The following is a 15,706-nucleotide window of genomic DNA, read 5'->3' as shown; positions in this document are numbered from 1 at the left end:
ATATATATATATATATATATATATATATATATATATATATATATATATAATCATTTCTGGGAATTGTGTAAGTAGGGATATATCCAAATTTATATATCCAGGTATGCTTTGGAGGAAGGAATCAGCGCCAAATGTTCGCTAATACAGACGGAATTGTTCTGGGTGACATCAAATATTATATTACAAAGCTGAAATTGAGTGTTATTTTCTTGCAAGATTATCAGAAAATTCCTCATACCAGGATTTAATCAAAATGGCACATCATCCAACTGTTTCTCAGACTACGCTTGTAAGGAGGTATATCATTTCATGCAGATAATTACTTGCTTACAAAGAAGATCAATACGTTTTTACCAAATGTATATTTTTACCGTCATCATTGTCGTCACAACTGGGTTACATTTTGATCATGTGCAAATAAAGATATCGCTGTGCTGGTCAGGTCACTCTTCCTGATTGCTATCCATCATTTCTTTTTGCGTTACTTCCACACAAAATCCAAAATGCACACACATTTTTCACAATATTTTCTTATTCTACAACCTCAGTTCCAACATAGACAAAGAACAGTGACACTAACGCACCATTTAAGACCCTTAAAATGTTTCCAAATTCATTGACATTCTACGGTACGCCTTGATAGACATGGCAGGCAAGCGACAATACCAAAATAGAGGGGTCACTTCAACAGAAATAAATATAAAATTCCTGATTATCAGATTCCATAACAAATTTAACAAATGTTTGGAGATAAATCAAAGCCTCTTGCAAAAGCATGCAAATATATTCTTACAAAAAGAAAGGACGATCTTGGTGAGAAAAGAGAAAAAAAGTTCTGCTGGTTGAAAGATAGCTTTTCGCTGGTGTGGAGCAGCTTTGCAATATAAGAGCATGTTGATCTTTAACAGGCCAATGGTCACGGACGGGACCGAGAGCGATGTCTTCTACTTCCAGGTGGGACAGTCACTCTGCAGGAAGGCGCACTGGATCCCAGTCCAGCCCCCTTCTTTCTAGTCATTGTGGGGGGAATCTTAATGTATCCCGACCACAGCTGGATACGATTGGGAGTGGGGGAGAGACTGGATGTATTGCACATGCATGTTTCCACACACACACTCACTCACACCAAGCCCTCTCATTTTTCCACGTCGTCTCCATCCTCTTCTCTTGTCCTACATCACGTTTTCAAACAACTGCATGGACCTCATCATGGTCTCATCCTACGCAAGGAGAAGTTATCAGAGCAGAATGAAATGCAACCCTGGTGGATACTATTGTATGGGCTGCATCCAGATATAACATAATAATTATTTACAGAACTCTGGAGGACATGCAGATGTCTTTATGATGTGTATGTCTATATTTTCTGCATGTTTATGGCCTCATTTTAACTTTCCCAAAACAATATAACAATGCATATTTGTTTTTTTTGAATGAGTTCTAATCTGAAGATGTAGTGAATTGCACTGTGCGTATGTAAATACAAGCATTTTATTTGTCTACTCTATATTTATACGCATGCATTTGACCATTATTACATATAGAAATAGGAAACTCAACACATACCTCCTGGCAGGCCATGATAAACTCCTCCAAAGTCACCACTCCATCTTTGTTTTTGTCCATTTTCTGGAATACAATGTAAATTAGTACCAAATTTAGTATATATTTGATAATCACGTTACGGAAACCTGTTCATTGTGAGCTCATGTATCAAACGTGGAGAAAACTGTTGACACAATGGAATACTATACAAACAATTATTTGAATAACTGAGATTCCCATTGTTTTATCAACTGTCAATATTTACTTTCAATCATACATTTCAGAAAATAACCTGGAAAAAGGCGTCCACATGCTGCTGCGGGACGTCCCCTTTTAGTGCGGGGTAGGTGTACTTGCCCATCATGTCATAGATGGCCCTCACAATCTCAGTCATTTCCTGAGAAAAGAGAAGATTCACAATGTGATGCACCAGAGACTGTTGGTGTCACAGAAAAACCGTAGTCCAGCGTGGTCTCACCTCTCTGTTTATGTAGCCATCTCTGTTGATGTCATAAAGATAAAATGTCCACTCAAGCTTTTCTCTCATTGATCCTCGCAGCAGTGTAGACAAACCTACTACAAAGTCCTGACAGCAAAGGGACAGACGTAAAAACTTAGAATCTGACATTAAAGTAAATAAATGTGTCATAATGCAAATGACAAAGCAGGATGACTGACCTTAAACTTAATGGAGCCATTGTTTGTAGTGTCAAATGCATTGAAAAGATAATGTGCGTACATGCTTGCATCTGCAACGAAAAACAATACGTGTGTAAGCTCCTTTACTGAAAACGTTTCACAGAGCAGGTTCAGACATTTGCACATTACCTCCATGAGGGAAGAACTGTGCGTAAATGTGTTTGAATGTGTCCTCATCTACAACACCACTGGGGCATTCCTGTGGAAAGAAAAGATGAATCATGATAAGAATCCTCTAGTCAACGAGAGACTGTTTATTTCACCCTAATAATATTTGTTTCAGCATTTTATCCAGCATTATTAGAATGCTAAAAAAATGTACACTCATAGACTGCAAAGAGGGATTGGATGTAGGCACACAAGTGACTAAAATGTTACGATTTACTCCATTAAAAACATGATGTAAGTGTTTTACTCCAAATGGGACCACATGTGACTAAATGAACATTATGCTGTATTAAAGAAGACATGAAATCAGAGATTTAAGACCACGTCTACATTGTTGATTCAAGTAATAAGTTAAAGACTTTTAGTCTACAGACATGCCAGCATCTTCACTTTGAGCATCTATAATATACACCAAATGAATATAATAATAGATTGAGAATGTGTGTGATTACATTCTTGAATCCACGATAGAGGATCTGCAGCTCCTGTTTGCTGAAGTTAGTTTGGGCTTCCAATTGGTCGAGACCCTCTGGCCTGTAGCACACCGTCGTCATCTCGAGCTCATCATCTATCTTATCTAGAGGAGAAAAGTAAGCGAGAGGCGTAAAGAAATGTTTTAACCGCTCGGAATCATTTTCCAAGACTTCTCTGACTATAATTTCCCCTCTCTGAAATCTGTTGATGAAAAGTGTGTTAAAAATAAAATGCATTATTACTACTATTATAATTTTGAAAACTGTAATATGCAGGAAAGAGACAGCAACGTCAGCACAGGGGAAGCAAGTTGCTCAAAATCACACAGACATAGTGGGGAGAAGAACCACATGTACTTGAGGGATGTTATGTTGATGTTGTGGATGGTGACAGGGCGCTCAGTATCAGGTTCTGTGGAGACGGATGGTGGTTCATGATCTGAAGAGTTCTGGTTCTGCTATAAGCAAGTGTACGTCGCTACAACAAACAACGCTAATGTGGCTGCATCTGACAGTGGACATAAGTACACACACCTACAAGTTTTTAAACATTCGAGCGAAAAACCACCCCTAATGTACTCTCTGAAAGTCTTTATTGCATTCACTGGCAGCGTATTTGAACATGGTGCTCTCTGGAATTGGTTACATTTATATCCCAGCTGGTCCCTGTGTAACAAGCATAGCATGTTGCATGCACAGAGACCAAGTGATATTAAAGCTATTTCCATGGTAACTCTCGCAATTAGAGCTGACAAAATGAATGATTTGCATTTACAAGAAAGCTTTGCAGCTGCAGCATCAATTGGATCCGTCAGGCCTTGAAAAGAAGATGATTATGAATATAGAATGCCTGCTTCTTGGAGGGCGGCAATGACTCATTCATTTCAACCTGACCAGCAGCAATGTCAAGATGAATCCTCAATGTTAAACTGTATCTAGTGTCATCCGTCCCCTGCCAGGGGCAATCTTCATGTTGTATCAAATACACTGTTCGTCATCTGGTTCTTATGCAATTTCAAGAGGATTTAACTGTATGTCTTAGTAGCTGCATTTCAATTCAGTTTTTTTAAATTAAATTTCAGTTTTCAGAATTGTGTCTATTTAGCTCAAACGAATAATAATTGTAATAATTGTTAACAATTCTTAAAATGATACGCAGGTTATGAATCTTTATAAGCAAGTATTTTGGGACAGATCTGATGCGACAGTCTATAGATCGGCCCCATCTGAGTACTTTAACCTCAAGGCTTTTGTGAATGCTGAACTGGTTTGGAATATTTAATGTTTAGTCAGTTATCTGCTGAACATACAGGATGCGGTTTTGTGTTGCTTTGTCTCAATCTTATCCTCATCTTCCTCTCAGCTCCTGTTGCGATCTCCCTTGCTCTGGTTGTCATGGGGATAGTAAGAAACAAGCAATGTCAACAGTGGTGCCTTCAACGGAACAACTGAGAGAAAAAAAGGTGTGAAAACAATTTGTGCATTTATTTTGTCTGTCAGTAAAACGTTAGTCACATGACAACAAAACAACAGAGGTGTTGCTCTGCCGCACTGTGCACGTGTTCTCTCTGCTGGGAAACGGTATGATCAGAAACAGATGAAATGAGGGTGAGAAAAGGAAAGACGCAAAGGTGCTGATGAGGGGGAGGAGGGCAAGTATGAAGAAAAAGGAAGAGAGTGAGAGAGAGAGAGGGAGAGAGAGAGAGAGAGAGAGAGAGAGAGAGAGAGAACACGTGGCAGAATAGGATCACGCAATATGTTTGGAGGACATAAAAAAGACAAATGGGATTCAATGAGCGACTGACCTCAACTACACACCTGTAAAGATTCATGGCCGCGAGATGACAACATTACCAGTGACATTTCCACAAGGCACAGAAATACTGCAGACACACGACCAACATTTCTAGGATTGAGGCTTGAACATAAAGCAGGAGTCATGCAGTACATTTTCCGACATTTGATGTGCATGTGAACATCCTTCCGCATAAAATGATTCAGTGTTATCTGATAAAGTGATGGAGACGACATGCATTGACATCATGTTGTACTGTTCATTCCAACTGCTGCAGCAGCAGCTGTAGGCCAGTAGTGCTTTTGCACACTAATAATATGATGGTCTAACTCTTGCTGTACACAACCGTTTGGATTCAGTGGGATTTTCTGGTAAACTTTGTGAGGTCTTAGCCCTAAATCCTATGCTTCATCAGAAAATATGTCGCACTAACAAGTTATTTTTGGTTGGTTTAATCCAGTCCCTGGTTGTTGCCCTGCAACCCTTAAATACTGTATGTACGCATACCTGTACATATACAGTATGTAACAGATGTATCCACCTTTGGTTTTTGAAAATGATGAGCTGCTTTTCCACACAAAACATTTAATGCTGTGTGGTCTGGAGTATTGTGATGTTGTACTTAGCTCTCTGACTCAGACGCATTTCTATTTGTACGCTTTGACCTGTGCGCTTTCTAGAGCTACTGAGATACTTTTGTTCCCGCCTGGGGATCAATAAAGTCTCCTCGTCTCACCTCCTTCTCTATGCAAGACTAACTTTAATGGAGCTTTGAAAAAAACAGGATGACCTTTGTGCACCCCCCCCCCCCCCCCCCCGATCTGTAAAAAAGCACAAATGATTCCATCACCTCGGAGAGTAATGGTTTTGTTTGCCGGTTTGTACAATTTGATTTCTATTCTATAAACTCCTCATTCATCCTCCATCCGTGGCACTCTCCTCTTACACACTACAACCCAGTCTCCATGACAACCAGGATCTCAAGCATAAGCCAGGGAGATGTAGGATATGTGAGCTGCCTGTTAATTCACAGGCTCTCGCCTGAACCCTCACCCACACGTTTGACTCTCGTCCACGTCAAACACGCACACAGTCATGGAGCCAGCTGCAGGGGTTTTGCTCTATCTTATTTCTCCTTATTTCTCGCACATCCTATACTTTACGGTGCACTATTATATCACAATAGTGACATTTACGGCTGTCACTTCTTACTTCCATGAGGGAATATTTCTGACACATAATAAAAAACATAGATATTTTTTGCTTTTCCATTGTTTTGGTTTAATGCATTAGCCGGTCTATTTTGGCTGTTTCCTGACTTCCTCCTTAAATAATTCATAGTTGCTCCACAGAACTATGCCAATAATCAATATGTTATTGTAAATATACAAGTGTTCAACACGTGGAAAATTAAAAAAACAAATCACAACTGAAGGCTTTTTTTCTGTGTTATTTCGCTTCACTCACTCTCTCGGTTAAGTCTCGGCTTCTGTTGCTCTTTTGTCTTCTCCCCATCTTTTTTTCAGACTAATGTTGACCTACCTCTGGATGGTCTCCTCTGCTTGGTTTGCATGGTCAGAGTGCCCACCACTGCACCCATCTCGTCACCGTGGGAACCGGCCTGGTCAAACAACACAGAGAATAACAGTCCTCTATTTCTTTCACGATTCCTTCAGCCTGCCGCTGTTGTTTGCCTCCACGGCTCCGTATCTTAAAGGGGATTTGCCCCTGTTGATTCCGCTCACTGGTTTTCAGATCTGTCACTGAGGGACGAATCTCTTCTATGCGACGGTTCCCTTGGATTTCTGACTCCTCTCGCCAAACAAGCGCACGCTCAAGCTGCTCCTGCCTTCCTGCGCCACTCCCTCTTTTTTCTGCGCCTGATTCTACTCATCTGTCAGCCTTTCAACCTATTTCTAGCTCCCTGTGTCCTTGTGCCCTTGTGCTGTTGTGCAACCGATGTAGTAATCAGTAATAACTCTACTGACAAGTGAATGGTAGCACGGGAAGGACATGCATTTCAGGGTGACACATCCCCGTCCTTTACAGGCATTGCCCTTACATTTGATCTTCTTATACACCACTTTATCTCCTTAACCAACACACAAAGACACACACACACACAAAGAAATACAATGAATTTGCCCCCTGCTTCCTGACTTGTACCGCGATGAGCGTGTAGATACGTCTTACGTAGCTGCCTGCTTGTGTGTTGATTCACAATGGTAACAGAGACCTTTCCCCCTCTCACTCTCTCTTACACTAACGTAGAAGGTAACAGATTTTTTATTTACTGCCTCACAAATAAGAACACGAGAGTGTTAAATGTTGGCAAATTAACAATCATGAAGCGGCTCCGATTTAAGAAAATGTGACTGTGTGCATAGCGTGAAGGAAAGCAGTGGGAGTGAGTTGTGTTTATTTCCCTACCAGTGCTGAGAATTCCGAATCTTATAGGGTTGTTAGGAGCAGAAGTGAAGGTTTGTTATATTATTAGTGTTGTTGCAAGGTTGCAAAACATTTTTAACTGTATTAAAAGCAGCCATTGAGTAAAAAAGAGCCTCAGATAGGATATCAATTCAGTCTGTTTTAGGATTGGACACATTATTTACCGTATACGGGCGGCGATGCTTAGCATCTCGGCTGTAGATCAAAATTCCCAGTTATTTATTCAACATTTAAAAAGCTTTGGCTCAGTATGTGGTCCATGTATGGGAAAGGCACATCTATTTATTTCTTCCACTGGCAGCGGACCAGAGATGCAAATGCTTTCTTTGGTACACTCTTGTGAGTTTGTGTGTATGTGTGTGAGTGCGGGGGAGGGAGGGAGGGAGGGAGGGGAAGGGACCTCCTTTGTTTTAGGCAATTCCCCTCCCTTGTTAGAGCTATAAAAATGGCAAAATCCATGTGAAAGGAGTATGTGTGCAGACATAAAATGCACATCACGAGTTTTAGAGCATATACTCTATAATCTTTCATAGTTGTGATATTTATGTTCTTATTGTTGTGTAAGTGACTGCTATGTGCTGGTCCACGCTGTTTGAACAACTGAGCATCCAGTACAAGTCTAACGCTTGGACACGCATCATTCGATTCAACGAGAAGGTATATCTGAACTTTTAACGGGTACTGTACGTGCGTGACTTTTGCTGAGGGCAGACCTGTTAGTGCCCCTGTGGAGCTGAGGTAAGAACTTTACATGCACTGGTTAATTAAACATAGAGTCATGCATAATTCGGATGATTTGTACACCTCACACGCAAAGTGTCATACAGATATTTTTCTCCGCTCCAGTACTGCCACATAAAAATAAAAAATGATTTCTTCACCATTGTCAATCATTTGGCACTTTATGAGATCAAATATTCATTACTTCCTAGGAAAGATCTGCATGGATCATCTGAATGAATATCACAGGCGACATCCCGGATGTTCAAACAATCTTTTCCCTCCACTAAACAGAGGTGAGGTCACTGATTCACCAACACACATGCAACCAGAAGGAGAACAAAGTATTTACAAAACTATAACTAACCGCCTGTAATTCCCATGACAGATGTTTGCCATCTGGAACTGACTTTTTCTTGTATCATCCGGCACAGTGACGCTGCAGCAGCATGAACTCATAATCTCCTCAATATCCTTTCACCAGTTCATTATCTGCACAAGTCAGCTCACTCTCACAGCTGTGTTACAGGCCCGGGCGAATAGGGGAAAGATCAATACAGCATCTTTTATCAAGATTCATTGATTGTCTTTTTATATATCAACATGCCAATTCAAATCCATAATAATCAATGCAGGCCACCTTTGATTTTATTTCAGGATCATTTAATTATTCAGCCTTCATGTGATTTCGAAGAACACGTAGAAAACAGTCCCTTCCTCTGACTGAATAGGTTATTCATATGTGATGCAGTAATATAGAATTTCTATTCAATTTAAAGGAAGAGGAGTTCCTTTTTCTCCTGCTCATAACACATTAGACCAAGCGATGAAGGGAAAGGTCATTGTCAAATAGACAATAAATATGAAACAAATAACTTTCATAATGCAGATCGCCCATCGGTCCGATGGTGAATATGATGGTGATTGTATCTGAGCGCTTAAATTGGTCCACTGAAGCCACACGGACGGTCACAACGTCAACGGAGACTCAGTGTACCCTTATTTTTGGTAATGTAGTATCATTGCTCTTTGAACAACAGATGGCAGTAGTGTTCAGTATTTCCTGAGTAGCTCCTCAGTAGCTTCAGTCACTATTAAAAGCTCTCATTGCTCTTGATAAAATACAATAATATAAAAATGAACAATAATGTTTAAGCAACACTGCAGTACTTATAGTATCCTACTATGACTCCAAACGTCATCCTATTAGCACCACACTGTTGACTGCACCGAATGCTTGTCCATTAAAAGATGATTCTATGTGTCGGATATAAAATAAAATAAAACATGAGGAAAGAAAGCATTAGTGTGGAAAAGGAAACCGTGGGGGGCATAAGATAAAAGTGAATCTAGAGGAAGACGGTTACATAAAGATGTGTTGTGAGGTGATGTAAAAAATTAAAGCATAGGCGCACACTGTCAGCTCCCATCCTCTGCTCTCTCCAGCCACGGAGGAGGAAAGGGTAGAAGGGGAGGCGGAAGAGATCGAGTTATGGGGGAGAAGAGGTCAAACGTGCAGGGTAATGCTGGGTAATTTGACCATTCTGATGTGGTCATTGCAGAGCTATGCTTCAGGTACAACTAATCTGTCTCTGCTGTGAGGCAGGACTCTTGTGGGACTCTTGCTGCAAGGTTATGCACTTAGAGGACACTTGTAATAGCGAGAGACAGGTGCAGCATGTGGCCGGATAAGACGGTTTCTGTCTTCAACTGCACTCCTACTTCTAACAATAGGACTTGAATCCTTGTGGAATCTCGGGAAATCACAAGAACGTTTTTAAAAAGATTGAAGGCAAACAAAAAAATAACACAATTCTTAAAAATCAAGACTTTGTATCTGACAGAATTTGGGATAATGTTGAATGCCAAACTACTTTCTATCATTTAACTAATATTCTAACTACATACAGTAGTGGGACAAGTGGCAGAGAGTCATAGAGTCATTGAGCTGACTGTGTAACTACCTCAATGTTTGCTTAATCTAGACTGTTGTAGTATTAAGAACAAAAAGTTCCTGCTTTATAAGATGCCATCAATGTTGTCAAGGGAGTTCATTACATCTATTAAATGTATTACAATTATAATCACTGAAGTATCAGTTATCTATTTTTTGAGTTTAACTAAAATGTTTACATTCTATTACTGAGCTGATACTTTTTCTCTCTTTCGTCAGACACGTCACATGCCTCTATATTTATACTTATGTAAGTAAGGTTAAGGGATACAAGTGTTGAAGCTTGTTCCCCAATAGCTCACATAGTTGCCAATGCTGAATAAAAATGATGCTGCTGTCTGATCTACAATTCAAATAGGTCTATTTACTAATAAGATCAACCCATTAACAGTCACATCCCATTGAAATCACGAGCATTGCATCCATGGACACAGTCTTCTTCTTGTTCTGGTATCTGAACAGAAAAAAATCTAGCCGCATCTTTTTGGGACAGAAAATAAAGAATTTTGGTAAATGTGCTTAACAAACCAAACTACTGCAGATACGTGTGTGCTGGAGATGAGGGACTTACATTCTTTTGGCTACCTAACACGCATGCGTGTGTGAAGCTGAACATGCATGTTTGTGCATATTTCCGTGCATTCTTTCATGCATACAATAGAATCACGTCCTCTGGAGATGAGAGTGTGCAAAGAGAATGTTTTCTATTAACTATTTCTAAATATCTATCAATTCTTTCTGATTGAATATTTCTTATTATGTTATCGTGCACAAATATTATGTATTTTTTTTTATATACTGCACACTGCTGTTTTAAGGCCTATAAATTGAAATTACATTTGAGTTATTAGAGCTCTGAAATCCCTTTTTGGAAAACTGCTAACAGGCATATTGACTGACAGATATTTTAAATCATGGAGTAAGAATGGATAGTTCCTGTAAACAAAGCTGGAGTGGAATTACATTTGGTTGAAGCCAAGCCGAGTGATGACTAATGTTTTGTAATGAAAGTTGGCTGCGGCACTCGCTCAAGACACTCCTCCACAATTATCACAATGAATGTAAACAACATGGCTATTCTTAGTACCCACAGCTTTTTAAACTAGCAGCTTAACGAAGACTTCAAGATGCAATGTACAGCTGCTAAAAGATGACATTTATTGGTTGTCGTTTTAATGTAATGTGCTATTTAAACAAAAACATTTCTTCCGTCAGGATCTTGTGGTGCAATCAGCAAAGACTATAAGAAGAGTTCAGGGGAAGCAGCAAATGTGTGCAGAGGTACAATGTCGGGGGATTAGATGTTATACAGAATTCAGACTCCATCATCCTTCATCTTTTAAAGATTTAAAGGGCAAAATACAAATAATGTCTGCCCCAAACAAAGCCAAAAAAATCTACTCCTTAATGCAAAATATACTATAAAGGACAAAGCAGGGCGCATGCCAATGTGTGAGCATTAAGAATCCTTCCCCCACTTTTTTTACTTTACTTTGGTAATTAGTCTGAGCCACTGAGGACAAACCCATTATTGTAAAATTAGGTTTGGAATTGTTCACTGTTACATAAAAGACAGAAAATAGTCTAAGTTTTTTTAGATAGTACAGATGGTCGCCGTTACACGTAACCTAGATTGTCAGCGCATGCTGCATAAGTAAGCTTTAATATTTCAAAAATGGTGCTGAAGAACTGTAAAAGGTTTCAACTGAGAACACATAGGTAAACAAAAGTTATAAAATAAAACGACTAGTTATTTTTGGGATGGATTTCTAGTAGTGTCCAGTTGACTGGGCAACCAAATCCCAGGTAATCAAGCATACATAGTATGTTTAGAAAATAGAGTCCAGTATACGTTGGGGAGATTGAAGGGATGCTGGGAGATGCTGCGTTTTTACAAATAGCCTGCCAGGTTTGAAAATGAAAATAAATGAAAAAAGACATGTTTGTTAGAGTGTTTTCCAAATGTTTCTGATGAGAGAATAGGCTTTTTGGTATTACAGTAAAGGAGACACAAGAAATATGCATAGAGCTCACAATGACAGATTAAATGAAGCATCGCCTGAACCCGCTAAATTATTTGATGTGTGTCGGTTTAATCTTTAGATTGCATCAGAATGCTTGTTTTTTCAGGAAGTGAGAGCAGATCTGTATGTTGTTTTGGTCACGACTGACTTGGTGACTCAGATTTTTTTTTTCTTTTTGCTGTTAAAGTGAAAAGTAACTTTCAACTTAAGGTCGATGGGAGGTCGTAGGCGGAGAGAGAGCTTTTAACACAAAGAGGCTTAACACCACAAGAGGCTGAAAGTGCACAGTGACTGCTGCCCTGAGGGTGAGTACGGATAACGCAAACATGGAGGGGGGGGGATACATTGCATGTAAACGGTACCCCAAAGGCAAAACACAACAAATCGTTCCTGACACCCCTGATGACAGTGTGCTGCAAGCAAATGTACATATTTAACAAACCAAACTACCAGCTCAACATTTGATGGTGAATATTAAAATGAATGGGGAGGCAAAAAAGTGAACTGGTGGTATTTCAAATTTGAGGTGTTTTATTAAAAACACAAAATGCAAATAATTGAGAAATAGGATGGTAGAGATTGTCAATGTTTCTCAATATACATCTTAACTTAATTTGAATTTGAATACCTACTGTAGCAGGCATTATTATCTGCGGCACTTCTATCAATTGGAGGTTTCCAACCTATTGTCTTTGGAAATAAAACACTGTCTACTAATGACCTCACTACAGTTAATGGCGTGGACAGGAATGGGAGCATTGTGAGCAGCTCAACTAAATATTCCATCTCCATATAATAATAATAATAATAAAAAAGAGGAGCAATAAATAGTGATAAAAAGTCATTTAGCAGACTTTTGCAGACTGATTTGGATCTCATGATACATCAGAATTAAATGTTGTCCTTGAAAAAATGTGTTCTCCTTGAAAGGTAATTCTATAACCAGTATTGTTTCGTAATGTCATTTTTATGAGACACGCCAGCAAATAAGCCATTCATTCAGAAAAATAAATGGTGCCACACTAATGGAATCTTTTGGAAAGCTGCAGTACACTTTGAGTGACTCAAAGAATTGAACTTGGTGACTTTTGATTTCAATACTGTATTTGAATTTCTAAAGCAAGTGTGTGTGTGTGTGTGTGTGTGTGTGTGTGAGGGGGGGAGGTTATGGAGTAAGAGTAAAATGTCACAGTACCTTTGGCGAGGCTTCCTGAGACTAATCTCTGGAGAGACTGGATTAGTTTGAGCAGCCCCTGCCTGCAGCGGCAGGTACAGCCAGCCATCCTGAGGTGGAGGTGGAGGCTTCAACAGGGAAAAGCGCTTCCTGCAATATATCTTGAAAGAAATGTTGTACTTGCAAGTGTCTCCACGGTGTCCCTTCTGCAGGTTTTTGCAGTGGTGCGCGGAGAGCTGCTGATTGCAAACAAGTACCTGCTTCAGTCTTATTTACGATGTGAAATCTTACGGTTCTTTAAAGGGTTCCTTGGGGAGAGAAAAAAAGAATATTATTTAGCCTTAAAAAGCATTTCATACAGAAAAATTCAAACATTTATAATGTAACATGCAATGTATATTCTCCACCAGGCAGTTACACCTGAGTACTTGTAAACTCAACCACTCATTTTGTCCGAAGTGGACACACTCACGCTCGCAGGATGAGATACACACATTTTTAGTAAGTTTAAAAGTTTACGTTTAAAAGGAATTATTGAACTAGCAGTACGTTTGCCAAAAGAAATACTGATTGGAGATAGAAATTCAGCCATTTGTGTCAAACTTTTAGAAAGCAAAGTTGGCTTCCACAGAGAAAAATGAGGCAGAAGATAATTTATCAAATTGGCTCCAGAAGAGATACGTGAAGATCTGTGTGACCTGGGAGTTTTGTTCATTCTATAAGGAAAAAAGAAAAGAAAAAGCAGACAACCTGATCCAAATCTTCCTCTCCGTATTTGTCCGATGGCTCTCTCCTTCTCCTTTGTCCCGCCTCCTTCTGTCCTGTTGTCTTGTGGCTGTTTCTGCTCCGGCGTATTCCTCTGTGTGAGGTGCAGTGGGAGTCCTGCGGCTGTGGTCTGTGGAGATGCTCTGGTGCTCTGAGCAGGTCTGTACTGCAGAGCGCTGCATGCCCGCCCTCCCTCCTTAGTCCTCCCTCCTTAGTCCTGCCTCCTCAGTCCTCCCTCCTCAATCCTCCTTCCTCAGTGCTCGCTCCTCCTGTCTCGCAAGTGTGCGTCCCCACTCTCAGATTGGCTAACACTCTTTTTTTCCTCCTTTTTGTTTGCAGAGCCTTCAGAGTTGGATGATCCATAATGAAGTTAACAGTAAGATGTAAAAAAAAAAGAAAGAAAAAAGAATGGAGAAAGAAAAGGGATAAGAGGTTGAAGCATGATGGTTCAAAGTCAGAATCAGATCTAAGCGGCAGATACATTTAGTTAAGTTCTCATCAACAATTACAACATCTTCTTCCCATTTTACCGGGATGTCACGATGTCGTTGCTGCAAGATATTTTTTATGTCTGCTACATAAATAAGTCATCAAAGGCTTTACTGAGTTTTCACCTTGAAAGTCATGGAAGAGAAGAGAATACCACCCAAACCTTTTCTATTTACCTGCAAGTGTTTGCACCGTGTTCAAAAACATGTGCCACCTTTAAGATATCAAAATGTGTTAATACATAACAATCCTTTCTTAAAATACCATCTCAAAATATATCAACTGACCTGCAGTGTATCTATGTGAGGAAAAAAGATAAGAGAAAGAAAGGGGATTAACCCAAAAGCTTCTTAAAAATACTAATACTATTAACAGAGGCCATCCCAGAAGAATGGCTGCCTACAGCAATATCATTAATCACCGTCCTCGTTTCATCCGTATTGTCTGTACAGCATCACACTACATTCCTGGATGCACCCACCAGCACTGAGAAAGTATCATTGCTAAAAAGAAGAAAAAAGCTCGTGCCAAATGCACATATATGCATGCAATGGACCCTGAAGACAGTCTAGTCTTTCCTGAAATGACTCCTGAGCACGTTATGTAAGGCTGCAGTTTCCTTGTGGAGCTTTTTTTGTTTTTTTTTGTTTCCCACTCCACTGAAGTGGGGAAATGCTTAAAGAGAGCATGACGCAGTGCTCCCTCCGTCTACAACCCAGCCACCCTCAGCCATCCTCTATCTTGTCTATATTTAATACTTACATGTTCTATTCATCTCCTCATAATCACAGTTGCATTTTAGGAGGCCCCTTGTACTTTATTGTAATAGTCACACGTCATATTTTTAGCAGCAGCAAAGATTTGCTTTGTGACTTGAGGTGGTGGTTGGCACAATTCTGTTTGGATCCCAGGAATGGAGCACTTTACTCACAGAGTGGCAGTAAAAAACAAAGTGTGTATATGTTGCAGGATATTAGTAATTACAGTTCATTTTTTTAACTGTTTCTGTTTGTGTTTATCACTAAAGTCACACAAAGTTCACCCAAATATTTTTTATTTCGCATTATTGTGAAGGTAAAATAAGGTAGTGCAGTATATTTCTACTAAACATAAAAATACATTGACGTGTATTATTCATCTAAATGATGTAATATTATCCATTTAACTACCCAGTAGTATTAAAAACAATTCAAATGAGCTCCTCCTTCAGCAGCTGTTGCAACATTAAACTGCCGAACAACATATTATTATGAAATTCTACATAATTAATACTTTTACTGTACATACTTTTGTACTTTTACCTAAATGAAATGTAGGATTTTGCAGGTATTCAGTTAGTTCAGTAAAAGTACAGAAATATGAACAGACATTTGTTTTTAATGTAGTCATTCTAAGTCAAATGTGACTGATATAATTGTCATTATGCAGGTGGTTTTCAAATTAAGATAAATC

At 39.4% G+C, this 15,706-nt stretch overlaps 1 protein-coding gene across 3 annotated transcripts; it reads right to left on the bottom strand.

The window, feature by feature from the left end:
• Positions 1-514: 514 nt before the first annotated feature.
• Positions 515-13,933, bottom strand: kcnip1b (Kv channel interacting protein 1 b). Of its 3 annotated transcripts, XM_040181456.2 has the most exons (9): positions 13,751-13,933; positions 13,022-13,308; positions 2,865-2,989; positions 2,374-2,443; positions 2,224-2,294; positions 2,024-2,131; positions 1,838-1,942; positions 1,567-1,629; positions 515-1,220 (listed from the first exon to the last, which is right to left on the bottom strand). In XM_040181456.2, exons 2-9 carry the CDS (start codon positions 13,107-13,109, stop codon positions 1,173-1,175), a joined length of 678 nt encoding a protein of 225 aa, XP_040037390.1. In that variant the 5' UTR covers positions 13,110-13,308; positions 13,751-13,933; the 3' UTR covers positions 515-1,172. The 3 variants fall into 3 exon arrangements, with proteins under 3 accessions (XP_040037390.1, XP_040037391.1, XP_077961199.1); XM_040181457.2 differs by lacking the exons at positions 13,022-13,308; positions 13,751-13,933 and adding an exon at positions 6,223-6,660; XM_078105073.1 differs by lacking the exons at positions 13,022-13,308; positions 13,751-13,933 and adding an exon at positions 6,148-6,257.
• Positions 13,934-15,706: the final 1,773 nt, after the last annotated feature.

The sequence above is a fragment of the Gasterosteus aculeatus genome, chromosome 7, assembly GCF_964276395.1.
Source record: "Gasterosteus aculeatus chromosome 7, fGasAcu3.hap1.1, whole genome shotgun sequence".
Lineage (NCBI taxonomy): Eukaryota > Metazoa > Chordata > Actinopteri > Perciformes > Gasterosteidae > Gasterosteus > Gasterosteus aculeatus.
Note: the sequence above shows the minus strand (reverse complement) of the source record. Positions and strands in the feature narration are given on the sequence as shown.

What these genes read in the sequence shown, in the direction of transcription:
- kcnip1b (XM_040181456.2), bottom strand. Translation starts at nt 13,109, where the DNA reads ATGGCTGGCTGTACCTGCCGCTGCAGGCAGGGGCTGCTCAAACTAATC. An exon ending in ATGGCTCCATTAAGTTTAAG is followed by an intron (nt 2,132 to 2,223) that starts GTCAGTCATCCT and finishes CTTTGCTGTCAG; the next exon opens with GACTTTGTAGTAGGTTTGTC. An exon ending in TTATCATGGCCTGCCAGGAG is followed by an intron (nt 1,221 to 1,566) that starts GTATGTGTTGAG and finishes CTCCTTGCGTAG; the next exon opens with GATGAGACCATGATGAGGTC.